At 42.4% G+C, this 19388-nt stretch overlaps 1 protein-coding gene across 14 annotated transcripts in view; it reads left to right on the top strand.

Moving 5' to 3' along the window:
* The window catches only part of CCDC88A (coiled-coil domain containing 88A), a 63542-nt gene that overhangs the window by 11619 nt on the left and 32535 nt on the right, over window positions 1–19388 (top strand). For all 14 annotated transcript variants that reach the window (XR_001875937.1, XM_017821767.1, XM_017821768.1 and 11 more), the window contains exons 3-12: window positions 2735–2843; window positions 6111–6180; window positions 9837–9895; window positions 10493–10576; window positions 11164–11304; window positions 12442–12611; window positions 15633–15714; window positions 16264–16422; window positions 18276–18422; window positions 18891–19035. Coding sequence is in view for 13 of the 14 variants with exons in the window: in XM_017821767.1 (XP_017677256.1) it covers window positions 2735–2843; window positions 6111–6180; window positions 9837–9895; window positions 10493–10576; window positions 11164–11304; window positions 12442–12611; window positions 15633–15714; window positions 16264–16422; window positions 18276–18422; window positions 18891–19035 (1166 nt within the window). In the remaining variant the exon portion in view is untranslated. The remainder of the gene's footprint in view (window positions 1–2734; window positions 2844–6110; window positions 6181–9836; window positions 9896–10492; window positions 10577–11163; window positions 11305–12441; window positions 12612–15632; window positions 15715–16263; window positions 16423–18275; window positions 18423–18890; window positions 19036–19388) is intronic.

Here is a 19388-nt window from a genome sequence, read left to right as displayed (position 1 = left end):
TTGGTTATAGTAGCCACCAGAATCTCAGCTTTAAAACCAGCTTTTTAAAACCATATCTCTTACAAAGGTCTGTTTTGGAACCAGTTTATACTCCAAAATGGTTTCATTTGCCTCCTGTATTCCCGACAGCATGTACCAGTTTATTTCAGTGGTATTGGACCAAATGTATTCTAATAAAGAGAGCTGTTTTGCATTAAAAAAATGTAATTATTATAAGCATTTTATTGGTCATAAAAATTAAACAATTCAATATATGAATAGAAGTAATCTATTAAAATCTTCAGTGAATTTTCAGAAAATGTAAACTAGTTTATAGCTGTTCTTTTAAGCCATACAGGTTTGGGCAGTTTTATGTTTAGATTTTTTTATCTTTGTGCAGGAAAAACAGTTGCACCTTGTGTTTCATTAGTTATTTTGAATGCATGGTCAGAAAATCAGTATGTCCTGGCTTGGACCAGTCTGGCAAAGTGCAATTCTACAAAGAATATATGATGGAAAATGTGGAGCCAACATCGGGCTGTGGTATTTCCTCTTGAGAGGGACAGATTAAGACATCTTAGTCATGGCTAACATGTTAATTGAGAGTGTCAAAGATAACTCACCTCCCTTGCTTGAGGAGTAATGAGACAATACAACACTCTCCAACAAAAACGATCAAGAAATCTGCTACCTGTAGTGAGCTGTTGAGGGTACTTGTTTAATTAAATTAGAAATGATTGGTAGAGATTAGCAGTGTTACTGGTATCCAAGCACCTTGGTTTTGTTGATCCTCAAAAGCAAGGGGTTCAACTTCTTGTCACCGTTTCCTGTTTTAAAGTTCTGCTGAAAAATGTGAAGGAAATTCGGAGTTTGGGGGTTTCTGTTGGACCCGTTGCCGTAATGTTTTGGGAAAAAATTTAAATTATTAAAATAAATTTGTTCTGTGCTCCAGGTTGTCCCAAGAGTGATCATCTGCCCTAGCATGACATTCTGATTTTAATTGTTGATCATCTGCCCTAGCAGAGCATCCTATAACTGGACTCTGAGTTTGGTCAAGATGCAGTTCCAGAGCACATCAGTGGCCCAAGTTTTCCCAGCAAAAAATTCACAATCTCAGTAAACAGTTTCCTGCAATTCATGCCAAAAAAAAAAAAAGGATTTAAGAAAAAAAAAAGTTGAATGCCTTCTGCCTAGACCAGTCTAAATATTCCAGCAGAGCTTCTGGAATGGGAAAATGCAAAGCCTGGGCTTTGGTGACATTTGTGTTCTGAATTCCTGTGGTTGCACGCTGAGTTTTGTGTTGATGCCCGAAATGAGAGCTATGACAATATCCAGGAAGCTCCAGTGCCCTGTGCTTTGAGTGCTCTGCAGGGAGAGTCCTCTCCAACGTGGGGCTGCAGAAACGCCGCCGCTGAAGATGATGAAAAAGCCCGGAGATAATCCCGTGGTCATTAAGATTAAACATGAAGATTAAGGGCCCCAAATCGGCCTTTTGGAGATATGAATGTAGAAATAGGAGACTTCAGCTGATCTCTGTAGGTCAGCAGGGTTTATCGTGGATTTTCTCTTTGATTTTAACAAATTTGAATGAATTCAGCGTGGAAAGGAGTTCAGTTCTGTGCATCTGCAAAGAGGAGTTATTTTTAGCCCCTTTGGTTCCTCCTGCAGCCACAGGTTGGCTGAACTAATAAATCCAAGGTGACACCTCAGTCACACAGTTTGGGCTGATGCATTATTCTCAGATGTACTTGTAATTGTTTATAGTATTTTTAGGATCGTGGTGATGAGCATTTGGGAATGAGGCAATTACCCATGTCCCAATTTTCCTAGATTTATGTTCACATATACAAAAAAAGGGTGCTGTGCTTACTGCTTTTATTTCATAAATGGCTGTGTGTTGGTGGTGCATTTTATATACGACCCGTCTTCCTTTCCCAGCACCTTCCTTATTTCTATATGTCCTTATGAGCCAGGAAATGCTGAGAGCAGTAAACTGAAGGAAAGACATCAATATATATCCTTTAAAAATTCTGGTGTGCTGGAAGTTGAGCAAGCTGTGAAAGGCAAAGTTCTGCCAGGGGGAGGTTGGTGCTTTCTGCTTGGAGCTCAGCAGCCCAGCCAGCTGCTCATTTAGCTGATAATAATGTCATTAAACTGCACAATAATGCCATTAAACAGCACAAGTTGTGTTGTGCAACTGCATCGAGTGTCTCTGTAAAAGGAACTTCACTTTGGCCATCCCTCAGGGATTGTTTAAAGCTTCAGGAGGGTGTTGAGGGGGAGTGCTTTGATTCTGTGGTGTTTGCCGTGGAAAATCCCAAGGAAAGGTTGTCACAGTGTCCTGTGTGTGTTAATAACTCGCTGTGTCCTGAGGTATTCAAAAAGGGTGACTCATCTGCATTTCCTCAGGTCCTTTCTGCTTTGGGAAGGAAGGAGAGGTTGATTTCCTCTCTGAAGCCAGAGAAAACTTTGGTGGTGTGTGATAACACATGACAACATACCAGTCAATAACCCCTTTGTTGACAGGTCTCAATCATCTGTAAATATATTTAAAATAATTTAATATGTGTTAGCATGACGTATTTCATTTTGTGTTCTAAAAGCCAAAAATGGCATTGCTTCTTGTGCCTCATGATAGCAAAACAGCATTTTATAAGGTACACATAAAGTGTACCTTTAGCTTTATGGAGAGGGTTTCAAGATTCATGTTCAGTGGGTTCAGTTTATTCTCTTTGGTCCCTGTTTTCTCTTGCAGCAATCCAAAGTCTGCCAATCAGAGGATAAACAAAAAAGTCAACAATGATGCCTCGTTAAGGATTCAAAATTTGTCTATTTTGGTGAAACAAATCAAAACTTACTATCAGGTCAGTAATTGTTTCTTGTGTTGTGCTTTGCCTGGAATTATTGCTAAGTGTTCTTTTATAACCATGCCTTTGAATGTAAGAAAAATAAGATGAATATTTCGAGATACTTGGAGGAATGGTTGTTTATATATCTGGTCAGATGTTTTATCATGTTTAATTTACAGCTGTAGTGGAAACACTGATATGTGAATGATGATCTGTTAATGTAACAGATACTCTGTGTATTAAATTACTCCTGCAGTACAGTAAATACTGCTGGTTGATATTTGTGAGCTGCAGCAAGTTTTGTTCCTGTGAGGGAGATCATTGCACGTGCATTTAACGTTACCAGCGGAGTTTTCGTGAGAAAAACGGGACAAAACACATTGGGTTCAGAATTAATTTGATTTTCAGCGGGACAAAACCTTTGCTCTGCCTCTCCCTGTGCATCCTGGCCTGGCCTGTGCTGATGTCTGTGCCCCTCCTGTGCACACATGGAGCGTGTGCTTTCCCAAACTCCCGAGTGCAGGGAGAATTCCCAGCTGTCGCTGCCGGGACCGGCCAGCGGACGTTATTCCAGCGCTTCCCGTCATTCTGTCCTTGGCAGCCCCTGCACGTGGGTTTATGTGCTGCCTGCTATGACCCAGATGCTTTTCTTTTTCCTAATGGAAGTGGTTTTCCACCAGGCATTAGTGCTCCACAACTGGTGCAGCAGAAGGCACAGGCACTGACGGGATTGATCTTTATTGGAATACAAAGCATTCCCTGTGCTCCACTGGCCTCGTGGTATCAGCCAGTCCCAGTGCTCCAGGACCAGGCAGAATTCCTGGCAGTTGGGTGAATGTTCAGGATTGGGGATGTTGCTCCAAACCTTTGTGAGAGAAAGAATTTATTATATCTTTTTTTTTAAGTTAAAAAAGCATTTTTATTTAAGAAATGTTAAACCACGCCTTTGAAGATCGAACAACACTTTTAACTGTTTTACACACTTTTCCCCCTTTCCCTCCCCAGTTTCTTGGACTTGTGAGGTGCCTCGTGTGAGGGAACATGGAAACACTGCACAGCTTGTGTTTTAGCAGGAATAAGGATTTGTTTGGGGGATAAAGGATGGGCTGGAGCCCTTGCTCCCCCTCCAGCTCAGAGCAGAGCCGGGGCTGTGTGGGAGAGGCAGCTCAGCAAACTCCAAGGAAGGGTCAGTTGAGTTCCTGTCACCTGTGAAATCCCCCCAGGCAGGAAATCCTGGGCTTGATGGATGCCCTGGAATCGAACTGAGAGGCCTCCCATAGCCTGGAGTGGGAGCTCTCACACCTGAGTGCTTCCCAGTGTTCCCTGTGTCCGCCTGAGATCCAGGAGCAGTGAACGTGGAAAGCAGTGGCTGTGCTGAGATCTGCTATTTCTCCCTGCCTGGAATATTACAGCAGGAATCAAACATGGGCATGAGGATTTTTAATTTTTAGCATTATGTTAACCTAACTCTTAAAGCTTCTTATTGTGAGCTTGTCTGTCTGAGTTTATTCCATGTGATTTTATAACATCTGTGGAAAATGCCCTCTCAGTTTTAGCAAACAATTGCATCAGTTTGTGCTTGTCAAAAAAAGCTGCTCTGGGAGGACATAACATGCAAAATTAAAATGGTATGTGTAAAGCTTTAGGAAAGGAAATACTCCTGAGCTCTAAAAGTTTGTACAAGCAAGGCAGAATTTTGTAAACGGGCTGAATTGATTTTTTGCAGGTTAAACAAGAGTTAAAAAATCTGTGAGCTTTTTTCTAGAAGTTTTTTCTGGCGAGTTCAGAAGGACACACAGGTTGGGAGCAGGGCTGGAGTTAATGCAGGGTGACAGAGGAGGTGGCACACACCTCTGGAGCGAGGCAGAGGTGTTGTAAGGAAACAGCTGATAGTGTCATTTTTTGGTTGGTGTTGTAAGGAAACAGCTGATAGTGTCATTTTTTTGGTTACTGCTGCTCACACCCTGCCTCGTGGTATGGTGTGATCAGCTTTATGACAGCAGCATGCAATTATTGGGGCTATCACCAAAAAAACCCAACAAAAAAGCCACCAAGCCCCCAGTTTGTAGCAATATTTGGTTTTCTTTCATGGTAGCTATAAATATTCGTTGAATTCCTCGTGTTTTATCTGTTCTGTATAGATTTAAAACATCCTGTGGTGCCCCTTCATATCTTCATTTCTTTGAAAATTGTCTTTATCAAGGGGATAGTACAGCTTGGTTGAAATTTATGATCTCTGAGTAGGTCAAAGCTGCTTTCTCCCTCCCCATGATTTGTCTCAGGCATGTGCTGTGAAAGCACATATTTTTCAGTCTAGTATTAATCCATTCAGGTGTAATTTTTTATGTCCTGTATTAACTGGTGGGAACTTTCAAGTACAGCTATAACTAATAATTTCTACAGGTGTTTTTGAAGGACTATTGGGCTTTTCTTAGGTTAGGTTTTTAGGCTGGAGTGTGACACCTCATACTGGAATACATTGCCTTGGAGCAGGAACATTTTCTGTATTAGTGACTCTGTCACTGTGGAAAAACAAAAAGCCTGGCTCCCGAGCTGCTCTGGGATGGCATCTGCTGGGAATAAACATCTGGGAATAGGAGAAAGACTACTCTGCTTCAGGAGAATTAGGCTCTGTCTAGACTGAGGATTTGACCCGATTACAGCCGGTCCTGGCCAGGGCACCTCTCCATTGCTGGAGTGTGGGGGACAGACAGGCAGAGCTGGTGGCTGGCACTTCCATCCAGTTCCATGGCACTGTGCAAGCAGGGGGCTGTACCTTTGTGCTCACAGCTGTCCCAGTGTCACTGCACCAAAGCCCCCCGGGGATTTTCACATCCCCCTTTTGGGGAAGCCAAAGAGACTCATGGAGGGGAGAGGAAATTGATGTTTTGCACCATAAGTGCAGCTTAGAGCCAAGAAAATAAACATTTATCGATAACTTACCCAGAGAAACACAAACATAATAATTTAAAGGGGTTTTGCTGCATTCTCACTGAGGATCTAGTGGGCTTAAGATCCATAAGCCAGCTCATTGCCACGAGAGGATTTTGCTGTGTGGAGATGACCGTGCAAACCAGTAAAACAGGGCCTTTGTAGCACTAACTCATAGCCTGTAAGTTTGTTTTTTTTTAATTAGAGTCCAGATAATTAAGTGTTTAACATCTATGCATTAAGACCTGAAAAAATTCAAACTATTTATGTAACACTAGTGGTTGTTGGTATTTGATGTTTGCTTTCCTTCAATGCATATGGTGTAAACGACATTGTAATTAACTTTTACAGGAGAACTTGCAGCAGCTCATCATGATGTCTTTGCCAAACGTGTTAATAATTGGCAAAAATCCCTTTTCTGGTAAGTTTATTTTTGACTAAGATAAAAATGTGCACTGCTGTGATAATTTGTGTGAGTTCACTGGAAATAAAATTCATATAGGATCGAGCCTTTCGACAGAAAATGGTGTGAATGCTTTGGCAAATAAGTGGGTTAATGATGATTAGGAATGGTTTAATGATTTAATAATGGCTTTCTTTGTTCACACAAGGGGTCCACACTATGCAGAAATGTGATTTGTCCCTCTCTCAGGATTTATGTTGGACCAGAGTTCATTTCCCAGCGACCAGTGAGCCAGTGATAGCACAGAGTTTAAGTTTCCTGTACTCCCAGCTCCTGCACTTCCAACTTCCTTCACCTGTGTCACCGCTGAGGAAATTCAATGCATCTCACTTGATCCAGCTCCTAATCCCTGTTTTTCCTCCCCCCAGATCCTCTGCTTCTCTTGCATCCTTACCTGACAGTTATTGCTCTGACCTTCTTGCTTTCTCCCCCGAACTGACACTGTCTTCTCCATGCTCCCACCTTCTCTGCTTCCAGCTCTGAGAGTTGCAATTTTGAGCCCAGGACACTTAGCCTGTGTGGAGCCAGCTGACTGTCCACAGCCTCCTGGGAATCTCTGCACCATGCTCTCAATTCCAGAAGCACGGAGCAGACACACCTGGCCTGCATGGAGCCACTCTGGATGGGGCAGAGTTTATTTACTTGGGTCTAATGTGTCCCAGGTTCTCCTGATGTTCTGACACCTCAGCAGAGAGGTTAGGAACTCCTCTAACAGGCTGTGCAGCTTCCCCTGGCTTGTTTTATTTATTTGGGATGTCTCCTGTCCATGCTTCCGTGTCTGTGACACCAGGGCTTTCTCATGAGCCAGAAGAACCATCTGTGTTTCCTCACTTTGCAATCCCAAGGTTCATAACCTTGGTATTTTCCATATCCCATCTGCACACATCCCATTTATGTAGATATCTTGCTTTTTAATTCTTTTTTTACCTGCTGCTTTTGGATATTGCTGCTTTTGCTGCTGAGGTCACAGCCTTTTGAGTTTCTCTGTGTGTAGCTGCTGTCATATGCACAAGAAGTGGTGTCAATGTGGTCTCTTCTTTTCCAAGACAATGGAATGCACCATGCTTTCCTATTTTGATTCCAGACTTTCTTAAGGTTTTCGAAAGACTCCGTGGATTTAATGGAAAAAACAGATTCGAAAAAAAACCCGGTCATTGAGTTTTTAGTGATGTTTATTGTTCTCTTCGAGATACTGAGACAAAGTGTCTTGGTATTGTGTAGTATAAGGTGAAATTTTATTAAAACTGCACTATAAAACCCCACAGAGATAAGACTGTATTTAGTTGTACACATAAAAAATCTATGCCTTGTCATTAATAAGGAGATGTCTTCGTGTTTTGGGATCTCAGCCAAACCTGTGCAGCTTCTGTGGTTTGGCAGCTGGTGTGTGCATTGCTCTCCTGTGGGTTTGGGAGAGAAAATCAGGACTTCCCTGTAGCACAGCCCTCGTATTAAAAAAGAATTGTTATGTTTGGGCAACGTTCTTGCAGGTGTTTCACATTCCTGCCCGAGTCCCTCACGGAGCTGGGTCTGAATCCAGAGATAGGCCCGTTCCTTTGGGGTCCCTCCTGAACCTTTCCCCTTTGGAAGTCAGGCCTTGCTGTGTCAGCTTGAGAAGGATCTCGTTCCAAAATGGATTTTTAAGCTTTATTTGGTGGGCAAGTGCAGGGCTGTTAAACCCTTGGAGAGGCCTGCAGTGTAAATGTGATTGCCCCCAAGGCGAGGCCCCGCAGCAAAAGTCAAGGCTCTGATAATCACTCGGATTTGCTCCACTAAAGCTTGGGCTGGAGCTGGGATTTCTCACAGGAATGTCTCCTGGTTGTTCCCCTTAAGGAATGATCAGTAGAGAAATAGCACAAGATCAGGAATTGCAGGAGCAGATGAGATTTAAGGAAGAGAAACGTGTCTGGCTCCATGGGAGGCAGTTGGCTCAGCCAGGGAAATGCAGGTGGAATGCTGGGTTTGAGCTCTGACAAAACAGGTCATCAGGGACTTTATCAGGAAACATCTCAGCTGAGCTAATTGGCAGGAAGCCAGTTGGAGGAGAAAACTGGAGGAGAGGAGCTGCAGCCTGGAAATGGGAAATTAAATTACAGGGGGAAAGGGGAGAGGAGATAATGACAAGGAAAAAGGCCTTTAACAGGGGAAAGGGGAGATTAAAGCAAGGCCCTTTTTCTGAGGGAGCCATCCAGGAGAGGAGGGAAAGTCAGGGATGAGAGGGAGTATGAAAGTCAGGGATAAGAGTGAGCACAGGGAAGATCAAAGGGGAGCACAGGGTAAGGGACAAAGTTCAAGCAGCGAGTTGGAGGGTGTAGAAGAGAATGATTATTTCTGTGTTTGTGGTGGAGGGGGTAGAAGAGAATGATTATTTCTGTGTTTGTGGTGGAGGGAAAGGAAGCAAAATGCACAGGATGTTTGGCAGCAGAGGGAAGCTGAGGTTGGTCAGTATTTTGCAGTGTTCCTTCAGGGAATGGGGGACAAAGACAAGGCAGCAATAATCAGGTGGGTGTTTAAAAGCCAGTCAGGAGATGGGGAGTGGAGAGGAGTTCAGGGCTTGCTTAAAAAATAAAGAAGTGTGATTAATTTATTGGGATAAAAGAATGTAGGATGTGAGCTGTTGAGATAGATTCCTCCTGTTGCAGTATTCCAGTTAACCTTCATTGAGACAGGCAGCCAGGTGGAATTCCCCCTTTTCAGCCAAAGTGGCTTCTGGTAAAAAACATTCATTGATGTTTTTTCTGTTTTCACCTAAAAGGCTTCCCAGCTCGAGACTTAGGGATGCAGGAAGTGTATAAATGATAAAAAATCTCCCATTTGAGTTCATGTTCTTCGTAACTTGGCTAAACCTCCCTTGGAAAAAAACCTAACATTCCGTGTTCATTGGGATTATCCCCATAATTTAGCTCCCTCTGAAAGAAGTGGGCTGAGTCAATGCCTGAGCTATTTTGCCCTCCTCGAAGGCTTTGCTTCATGGCATTTATATTCTAGATATAGACTGTTATTTCTATATTTAGTAGCAAGACGGGGACGTTCTGAATGTGAAAAGTAAGAAACGTTTTTTACTAATCTGTAAACAGAGTTCTTTCACTTAAGCTTCTTTAGGAGATTAAGATGCTTAAGGCCAGATTTGGAAATACATTTTGATTTTTTTTGATGTGCAGATGAATATCTAATGCAGCTTTGGGGAAGAGTTTAAGTGAACTTGTCACCTAACTCTGCCAGCTCGGGGGTGGCAGGGAATTTAAACACTGGTGGAACTTACCTGGAGGTGCCTGAGGTGACCACTGAAAACTTGATTGTAGGTCTCCAGAGTGCTCCTAAAAACGTCCCTCTGAAGTGTTGCTGTTCCAAGGGCTGAATTTGTGGGGTTTTTTGTCCGCTTCAAATTATTCTATTATGGATGTTGGGTTTTTAACTCAGAAAATTGGCAGTGAAATGGCAAAAAGCACTAAGCTGAAAGGTGGAAAGATGGGGCTTTCCTCCTCTGTTTTCTAAACAAGGTTAACATAAATTAGTGGAAATAGTGAGAAAACCTGATGTTTTCTGAGGGGTAGGGGAAGAAGCCCAAATTACCTTTTTACACCTACCATTTTTTCTTCTTGTCTTCTCCTTAGAGCCAGGTACTGAAGAAGTAAAAAAGCTCCTCCTGCTTTTACTTGGTTGTGCAGTTCAGGTGGGTTTAATTATGTTTATGTCTGTATGGAATTGTTTTAACTGCTCCTGATCTCTTTTCTTACTATTTTAATACCTGAGGTGGTGTAAAACTTAGTCCTCCCTTCCTCCAGTGCTACTAAAATCTGAATATCCTGACAGTTAAAATGGCTATAACCCTACACCTCTTAGTGCACAAAACATGGAATTTCTGATAGTTTATTCATTTCAATAGTGTTCATTTACCTGATGCTGTAAAGAAAGGAAGAAAACAGTAAACTACTGAAGAATTATCTTGCTGATACATCTTACTGCATCTGTTTCATGTATTTAATAAATACACTATCATAAAATTTGAATAAGGAGCTATTTTAAGAAAACTCTTCCTTGCCCCATTTCAACCTATTTTTTCTTTATCATTAAATTAGTGTTGAAGAGCTATAATTGCTGTAGCATGATATAAACCAAGGGTTTTATTGGTCAGCAGAAGGACTGAGTAATAATTGAGTCATGGGAACATTGCAATGGCAACTTTATAAGTTGTAAATCTTAGAAATATAAAAGAGGACTGAAAATACTTGTGCTGATAGATGTATAAAATAGGTGTCTTTATTTTTAGTGTCAGAAAAAAGAAGAATTTATCGAAAGGATCCAAGGCCTGGATTTTGACACCAGAGCAGCTGTTGCAGCCCATATTCAGGAGGTACATTGAGGGGCTTTTTTGGGCTTTTAATTTATTTTTTTTTGAGGTGTAATGCTGTGCTGTAGGAAGATGAACTGCATTTGTTCAAAAGCAGGTCAATCAAACGTGTGATTTGCCTATCCAGAGGTTTCAGTAAGCAGAAAAAAGTCTTTGTTTTTTCACTTGATTCACAAAAAGATTTTGTGTCGGAGCATTTTTGGGTTACACTGTTAAAGCAGTACCAGGAAGCAAGTCTGTTGCTTCAAGGCATTCTTAAGAGTTACAGCAAATTAAGTTTAGTGACGTTTTCATGTGCAGATTTATTTATAAAATATAATCCCAATCCCATGTTTGTGATGTCTGATATGTCATGGTCATGGTCTAATATGTCTGGCTTTTTGTTTTGCCAGAGGTACAAGGGGCTGCTCTCAGGTAGACAAAAACTCTTCCATTACATACAATTTAATCTATTAAATGAATATATTAATATTTTCGACCTTGCCTAGAGGATTTAACTCACAGGGTTGCAGCTTTACTTTCTTTGTGCTCCCTTTCTGCTCTGACAAGTCCCAGAGGATGTTTTTTCTCTCTCATTCTGTCCCGTGTAGGTAACTCACAACCAGGAGAACGTGTTTGATCTGCAGTGGATGGATGTCATTGTGCTGACACAGGAGTATGTTGAACCTCTCTTGAAAAACATGGCACTGCATTTGAAAAGACTTATAGATGAGAGAGATGAGCACTCAGAGGTACGGATTGGGGCTGGGAAGGGAAATACAAGGCCAGGATTATCATGAGGCTGTGTGAGAGTGAAGAAACAGAAATGTGTTTAATAACCATTACAAGTTCTGAACCATCTCAGTGGTGCCAGGTTAGCCCCTCAGCTGGCAGGGATGCTGCTGCCACCAGAGAGCATCTTTGGAGACACCCATTTATCCTCATGTCCCAGGAATTCTTGCTTTTCACTCACCAATCCATTCTGAGCACTGAGAATGTTGTGCACTTAAAAGTCTAAATTTCCAGTTAAAAATAAAGGAGCCCAAACGCTCCTGTTAAACACCTGTGGCTCTTTGCTTTGTGGGTGTAGGGGCACAAGCAGGGCTTCGAACTTCCTTAGGGGTGTGCTGGTTTAAAGGTAAACCAGCAGGGAAATGAACTCAACTCAAAAGAGAGATTATAAATCAGAATAACAATTTAATAAAATAATACAATAAGTACGATTATACAGACAAACAGTTGGGTTTAACCCACAAAACCCAACTGTATAACCCATCACCCTGGGGCATGAACAGAGTGGTGTTCCTTGGGCCCCCTGAGATCAAAGGAAAAGGAGAGGGGAAAACACCTGTTGGTGAGAGTGCTGGTGCAGTCTAGTTGAGAGTGGTGGTTGCAGTCTGTTGAGAGTGGTGGTCGCAGGCTGGTTGAGAGTAGTGGTCTCAGTCTTCCTCTGGATGCCACAAGTGGTTAAAAAAGTTCCAGGACTCCAAGATTATCTATCCTCCAGTTCAGGCAGGAATGCCCAGTCCCTCCCTCAGGGCAGGGAGTTCCACAATGGGTGTGAGCACAGGAGCATCCTCCTGTCTCATGGGCCTCTTAACACCCAGTTTATAGCCTGAGGAGTCAGGGGTGCTCTGGGCAGAGGGTGTAAATGGCCTATTGAGAACAGTTTCTGGGCAATGGCATGGAAGGCTGTAGAATGCACAGTTTTGGGTTCCACCCATCCAGTGATGAACTGGTCCCAACTGTTCTAACTAGGACAAGGGGTCGAAACCTTTCTGCTATTCCTGCATCGCTCCGGCCTTTGGTTTGTTAAAGGTGCAGGTTGGTGGCTGTCTGAGGGCAGTTGTGTATTTTTCCTCCCTGTCCTTGTTTTCCCCCCATGCCAGACCATCATCGAGCTGTCGGAGGAGCGGGACTGTCTCCGTTTCCTACCTCACGCGTCGGCGGCGCAGTCCCCGTGCGGCTCCCCCGGCATGAAGCGCACGGAGAGCCGGCAGCACCTCTCTGTGGAGCTGGCAGATGCTAAAGCCAAGATCAGGAGGCTCAGGCAGGAGCTGTGAGTACCTGTGTTCAGTTGAAAACGTTCATTTTGGCACACTGGGAGTGGTCTTCAGGCAAATCCTTCGTCCTTTCAAACATTGGTTGACGTGGTTTTTTTGGAAGCGCGTTTTTATAATTGGAACGGGTTTGTGGAGCCAGGTGACAAACACAGCTTTTCACCTGTGCCTGTCTGGGTTTGTATTCTGGATCATATGGATGTTTTAGCCATGAACACGCTGAACTCAGTGCCAGTTCTGTGTCTTCAGTGCTCAGAGCACCCTGAAAAACTGGCTGTGTTTGAGCAGTGTCTGGAGCGTGTTACAGCACAGTAACGGGCTCTTTGCTCCACAGAACTCATCTCTTGGAAGTACTCACAGCTAATTTAATGCAGCCCTTTTGCTCTTACATATTTTGTAAATATTGTTGTTTCAGAGGCACGCTCTTTGTGCTTGCTCTGTTGTTCATTATCCTTAATGAATGTCTGACTGCAGTTTTAGTACTTGTGTGTTCAGCTGTGTTCCTGAGAGAATATCTCTGCAGTTGAGGCAGCTCTGGGGTGACACACTCAACAACAATTACACGGGGCAGGCAGGTGGGGACTGGAAGCAAGAGCTGTGTGCTGACCATTCAGGGATCAGTGATAAAAATATCCTTTTTAAAAGGAGGTAGTTCAGGAGTAATTCCTGCTCAGCAGCAGGTTCTTTCTCAATGACCTGCTTCGTGTTGGAAGCACACCTATGGTTCATTCATGCTTCATGAAGTGTTTAAATTTGTTGCAGACAGGACAAAAATCTCCACTAGAATAATTTCCTGTCCCTCGTCTCTTAATCTCTTTCTGTGTAAAAGGTTTCTTGTCTGCACAGACACTTGTTTTCTCCTGCAAGCTACTCCTGATCCAGCAGGTATCAGTGGGTGCTTTGTCTTTAAGTCTAGGAACAAATCTGAGCAGAGTGAAGGGTAATTTGAAGAGAAGAATGATAATGGACCTGTGGAGAATCTGTTGTTTTAGCAGAGTGAAGTGTGTGTCCTGAACTAAGAACACAGATGTTAAACCTGAAGAGGTTCAGCATGTACAGCGACTTGCTATAGTGTAGAAACAGCTTTAAATAAAGATTATTTTTTTAAATTCAGCAGAGAGAGGAGACAGGTGAATTAAATTACCAGCTGAAGGTGCACGAGCCCCATTTGCCAGTTTGCTGCCCTGCTGGTGTCAGAGTTTGTTGATCAGATCATTTCTAGCTGGCTGCATTAAGTGTCTCGTTGATTGACTCCCAGGATCCCCTTCCCCCACCACACCGTGGCCTTCCTGAGGAACAGAGGACAAAAGAGGGGGCTCTTTTTCCCTGATGTCTGTATCATTGTGTGGCTGCTGCAATGAGCCCGCCCAGGATATTCTATAAACAGCTGCACCAGGAAAATTAGTGAAAAAATTGCTGTTATTAGTTTGATTGACAGTTAATAGATAGCCTAAACAGTGAACACTGGCATGTTCTGTATAATTTAGTCCAATCCTCTCCAGCGTGGAGCTGAAGGATGCAATTAGGGCAGCACTGATGGCTCAGAACAGTTCACATTTTACACTCTTCAGTCCATAAATAAATTTCCTTTGCGTGCAGCACTATCTGTAAAACACCAGACTTGGCTACATTAACTTCTGGCTGCAGCATTCACTGTTAAAATGCTGCATCTATTTGATTTAATTTGAAATTACGTGAATTCCACAGTTGAAAATATTCAGCTTAATGTTTATTCCTAATCTGGCTTCGGCACTGGGCCTTTGTACCTGGTTTAACAGGCACTGGAGCCACTGTAATTTCATATAAAAAGGTCCATAAAGGTTGGTTTTCACTCGGATGCAAAGCAGGGATTGGAGGCTTGGAGTACAGAAACCTTGGAGCTGGAAGTTGCACACCTGGTTTGCTGTGTGGAACAACAACAGGAGTGTGAATGGTTGTGGAAGAGTGACAGAAATCCAGGATCCCTTGTGTCTGTGGGCAGGGATGCTGCACTGAGCTGCCTCTCCTGTGTTTGTAGGCTCTCAGTGACCTTTTCCAAACAATGTCTGCTTGCAAAAACATCAGTCATGGTGAAATTGGCTCATTTTTGAGAACAACTGCTCTGGTTTAGTTTAAAACAGATCTGGTTTTTTATTAGTATGGTTTTGCTTTCAGATTGTATTATGCATTTCAGTCCATTCAATTCTCTTATTTCCCCCTTATCCATTCGTTCCAAAATGTGAAATAACACAGTAACACCTTTCAGTGTGCAATATATCTCTTAAGATCATACAATACTGGATGGGGCAGGTCTTTTCAGCAGCAAATTCTGTTTGTTCTGAGGTGCAGTTGAATATTGAACATCAGGTATTGTGTGTCTTTGAGACAATTAATTATTTCCTTTGCACTTACTGATTGTTTAGCAAACTCGTTTTTGAAGGATTGAGAAGTGTTAGTTGGAATTTAAGGAGGAGTCCTGTCAGAATTGATCACAAATTTGAGTAGACTAAGACACTTGTTTCCATAAAACTAAAATTCATTATGTGTTTCATGACATTATTAAGGTTCTTAAGCAGAATCTTATTCAGTTGAGTAGAGGCACCTGAAAACCTTATTTCTCCTCTGTAAGGAAAAGAAAAACTATAGAACAGAAGTATAGAAGTGCTTTTAAAATTGGTTTTACCTGATCTGTGGCAGGATGCATCGGTGGTAGTTGGAAAATATTTAGAGTATTATCTGAAATAATTCTGAGTTTCCTTTGGGGTGTGAGTCTCCTGGTACATATTCATGTGTATTCTCTTTTTACACCCTGTTTTCTGCCCTGCACAAGTAGGAAATCTTGGGGAACAACTTGAAGGACTGGGAAAAGTCTGAGCAAATTCAAAAGATTAGCTAAAGACTAAACCCTAAAGGCTGTGATGTCCTGAGATGGTGGATTAGAGGGTGGAAGTGTCACGGATCTCAGCCTTTGGTTCTCAAAGGAGATGATCATCAGCAGGTTTTGTGGTCGCGTTTCACTGGTTTGTGTTCTCTCTTTTAAGGGAGGAAAAGACTGAGCAGCTGCTTGACTGTAAACAAGAACTTGAACAGATGGAAGCTGAACTGAAGAGACTTCAGCAAGAGGTATGTTTAGAAAAAAAAAAGGACAAAAAATTGTTGCCTCCTCCAGAACAATTCCCTTTTTTGGTATTAATAAGTATATTTTCATTAATAATATTTTTTTTTTACTTTGCACTCTGAACGTGATGTAACATGGTGTAATTTATTCCTTTATTTGGTATATTGTGCTGGAAAAAAATACTCTGAGATAGGTCAGTATTTCTTCTCTCCTTTTTCTTTTTTTTTTGTTTCCACAAAAAACATGTTCGAGAGTGAGCTTGTATTCCCAAAATCAACACCCTCAAATTTGGTCTGGTTTCCCTTTATACTTCGAGTCTGTGTGTTTGACAGTGAGGGAAAACATCTGTTTAGTTTATGATTAGCATGTGAGTGTATAAAATTATTGGGAGCCCTTGGAACGGGCGTTTTCCTGGAAATGCATCACCCGGATCGAGCGCCCAGAACACCACTTTTTCTTTCCCTTTGTCAAAATGAGCTGATGTTCCTCTGCAATCCCTGAGTTTAACTGAGGGGCACATCCTGCCTGCAACGCCTGTGTTTCCCTGCTCCCAGAACATGAACCTGCTGTCGGATGCCCGCTCCGCCAGGGTGTACCGGGACGAGCTGGACGCGCTCCGGGAGAAGGCGATCCGGGTGGACAAGCTGGAGAGCGAGGTCGGCCGCTACAAGGAGAGGCTCCACGACATCGAGTTCTACAAAGCCAGAGTGGAGGTACTGTCCAAGTCCCCAGACCCACGATGCCAAAATTGGCAGAAATGAGACTGCCCAGAGACAGTTTTGAGTCTTTAAGCAGCAAAGGTATTTATTGTGAGCAACGCTGGGGAACCAGCTCCCAAACCAACTCCCAAGTTCTCAGTGAAAAGGCAGGTAATTGATACAGTTTTTATGAGTGATTACAACATCTATACCTGCATATTCATTTAATTTCACAATCTTAATTATCATATTCATAATAGGCAGAGCTTGAGATGGGGCTGTCCTTTTAGGGAGTCCTCTGGTGGTCTTTCCAGTCCTTCAGCCTCAAGAGGGTCCTCTTTGTCATGAGCTTTTCCTGACTACGTACTGGGAGCTTGCAAAAACCCCCCTGATTCAGCTCCCTCATCTCCCCAGATGTCCATTCTATCTAATTGATGACTACTGAGTTGTCCTTTCTGTCTCTTTTTATTAGTACAGAACATACATAGGCAGAGCTCTGGAACAGGGTGCCCCTTGTCCCTTAACATTAATGTTGTATTCCTCAGAGCGAGGGGCTGGAACATCCCCTCAGAACAGAATTCCAGCAGCTCAGAACTCTTGCTCAGTTTCACCCAACACAAAAAAACTCTGGCAAAGAGCTAAGGAAAAAAAAACCTATGAAAAATCCAAACTAGCCAAACTATATGAAAATAAACATATTTATGTATGTTCAGAGTTATATACGGTTGAAATATTATGTGGAATCCTCTGTGTAGGATATATTGAGAAACCCAAGGAGAGATTAATTTAAACAATGCTGTAAATATAATCATTTCACTCTCCTCTTGTGGGTCTCCTAAGGGAAGACAGTTTTTTAAGTAAAGGGTTGAGGAAATGGTGGCTGTTGACATAAAAGAGTCCAGCACAATGGTATTCCATGCATAAAACACCCTGAAAAAAGCTGTGCTGACACCAGGCAAGGGAGACTGACAGTTCTAGGAATTAATAATTTAGGAAACAAATCAACATGCAGGGTTTTAGTAGCCCACCATTCTGTCTGTAAATGCCAAGTTCATTGGGCAAATGCCATATGATAAGAAAATTGGGAGAGGAAAAGAGATTAGTGTACGGGATTTGAAACCAGTGGGAATTTCGTTTTCATAGAATGCTTAAACTAATAAAAACCCTAAAATTTGTTGACGTGTTTCACAGCATGTAAACTGTCTGATTTTTCAGTAGAGGCAGATGTCAATCAGTTGGGCTTGCCTCATAATAATAATAACAATTACGAGTTAATATTTGTGTGGGGAGGAGTGTGATGGATAAATATTTATGTTTTACTCACTAATGTTTTTTCAGATCTTGCAGCTGACTGTGCTGAAGTTTGAAAAGTTTTGTCTTTGTTATCATGGCTAGAATTGCCAATCATCTATTTCTACACGTTATTGTCAGCAGGTGCCATTAAAAGAAATCCTCTGTGTGCAGAAATTAAAGGTGTTCAGGACCTTTGGGAATGGCTGGTTGTATTTTAGGGATGTGGGTACATTTTCAGCATCATGGCCTGACTTTGGGCCCAGTGGCCTATAAACCTAATTATGGGCTGTACCTGCAATACATCTTCCCAAATCACAGCTCAAATCACGGAGATCTTTATGATTGGTTATGGTTATCAACACCTTCATTATTCTTAATGGTTTAGGGAGCATTTAAGCTAATTTATGTGAAGCTTTGTTGTCATAAATGTGTTGTTTTCTAAGAAGTCTGTTACAGCTTCCAAATGACTCTTTTTGGCATTAGGTTTCTAACGCTGGTGGTGAGGTTTGTGTGAACAAGGAAATACTTTTGGTTTGAGATTTTTTTTTCTTGTTGTTGTTGCTTAATTCTTGCAGGAGTTAAAGGAAGACAATCAAGTGCTGCTGGAAACAAAGACAATGTTGGAAGATCAGTTGGAGGGGACTCGAGCCCGTTCAGACAAACTGCACGAGTTAGAGAAGGAGAATCTGCAATTAAAAGCTAAATTGCATGATATGGAGATGGTGAGTGTCAGGGCAGGGTGACAAGACAGTTGATGCACACTGAATTTCGTGCCCATTTTTAATAAAAGAACCTCCAAAACAGTGGGGGAGAGAAGGAAGGGGCCTCTTGGTTTACTGACACATTAGTAAGAGCAATAGGATCAATTTTTTGGATGAGAAGACTGTTGTCACTTAAATCCTGTGTTTATCCTGGATACCCTCTTTCCTGATACTTGGAAAGAAGTGAATTTGGAAAACGTGAAGAACCATTGCTGTAGGTTATGAGGAGAAGAGGTTCCTCTCTACTGGTTGTTCCTCTTCCCTCCAAAAGTCTCCCTGCTTTTGCCATTTTTTCCCCCTCTCACTTGGGAGGGAGAAGATCCCATTAGCCAACCATAAAATGCACTTTACACTTCTCTGTGAGGTACCAGAGAATAAAATCCTTGGCACACACTGAGATTTTTCTAACACTTTGCAATGATTTTCCAGGAGCGTGACATGGACAGAAAGAAGATTGAGGAGCTCATGGAGGAGAATATGACCCTGGAGATGGCTCAGAAACAAAGCATGGATGAATCTTTGCATCTTGGCTGGGAACTGGAACAGATCAACAGGACTACTGAACTCTCTGAAGGTAAAAATGCCCAGTTAATGCTGCAAAGGGGTGAAATGGGAAAATTGCCATCTCAGAGGCTGCACAGCATTAGGAAATGAAAGGTCCTTGTTTCTGAAGTACAGGGTCTGTTGTCCTCTGGAGAGGTGCTCGTTCCCAGGTATCCTTGGAGACACAGCCTGCATGGGAAGTCTGCTCTTGTCACTCTTGTTCAGTTAAATAGAGGTGTAAACCCCACAAATACTTCCAAGTGACTTTATTTGGCCATTCAGAGCAGATCAGGGCTATTCTGGCTTTGCTGTTCTCAGAGTTAAGAAGAAGTTGTTTGCAGGGATAGCTGTGGCAAAAATGTGGATTCTCCCAGTATAACATGC

This window comes from Lepidothrix coronata, unplaced genomic scaffold, assembly GCF_001604755.1.
Source record: "Lepidothrix coronata isolate B3197 unplaced genomic scaffold, Lepidothrix_coronata-1.0 Scaffold92, whole genome shotgun sequence".
NCBI lineage: Eukaryota > Metazoa > Chordata > Aves > Passeriformes > Pipridae > Lepidothrix > Lepidothrix coronata.
Note: the sequence above shows the minus strand (reverse complement) of the source record. Positions and strands in the feature narration are given on the sequence as shown.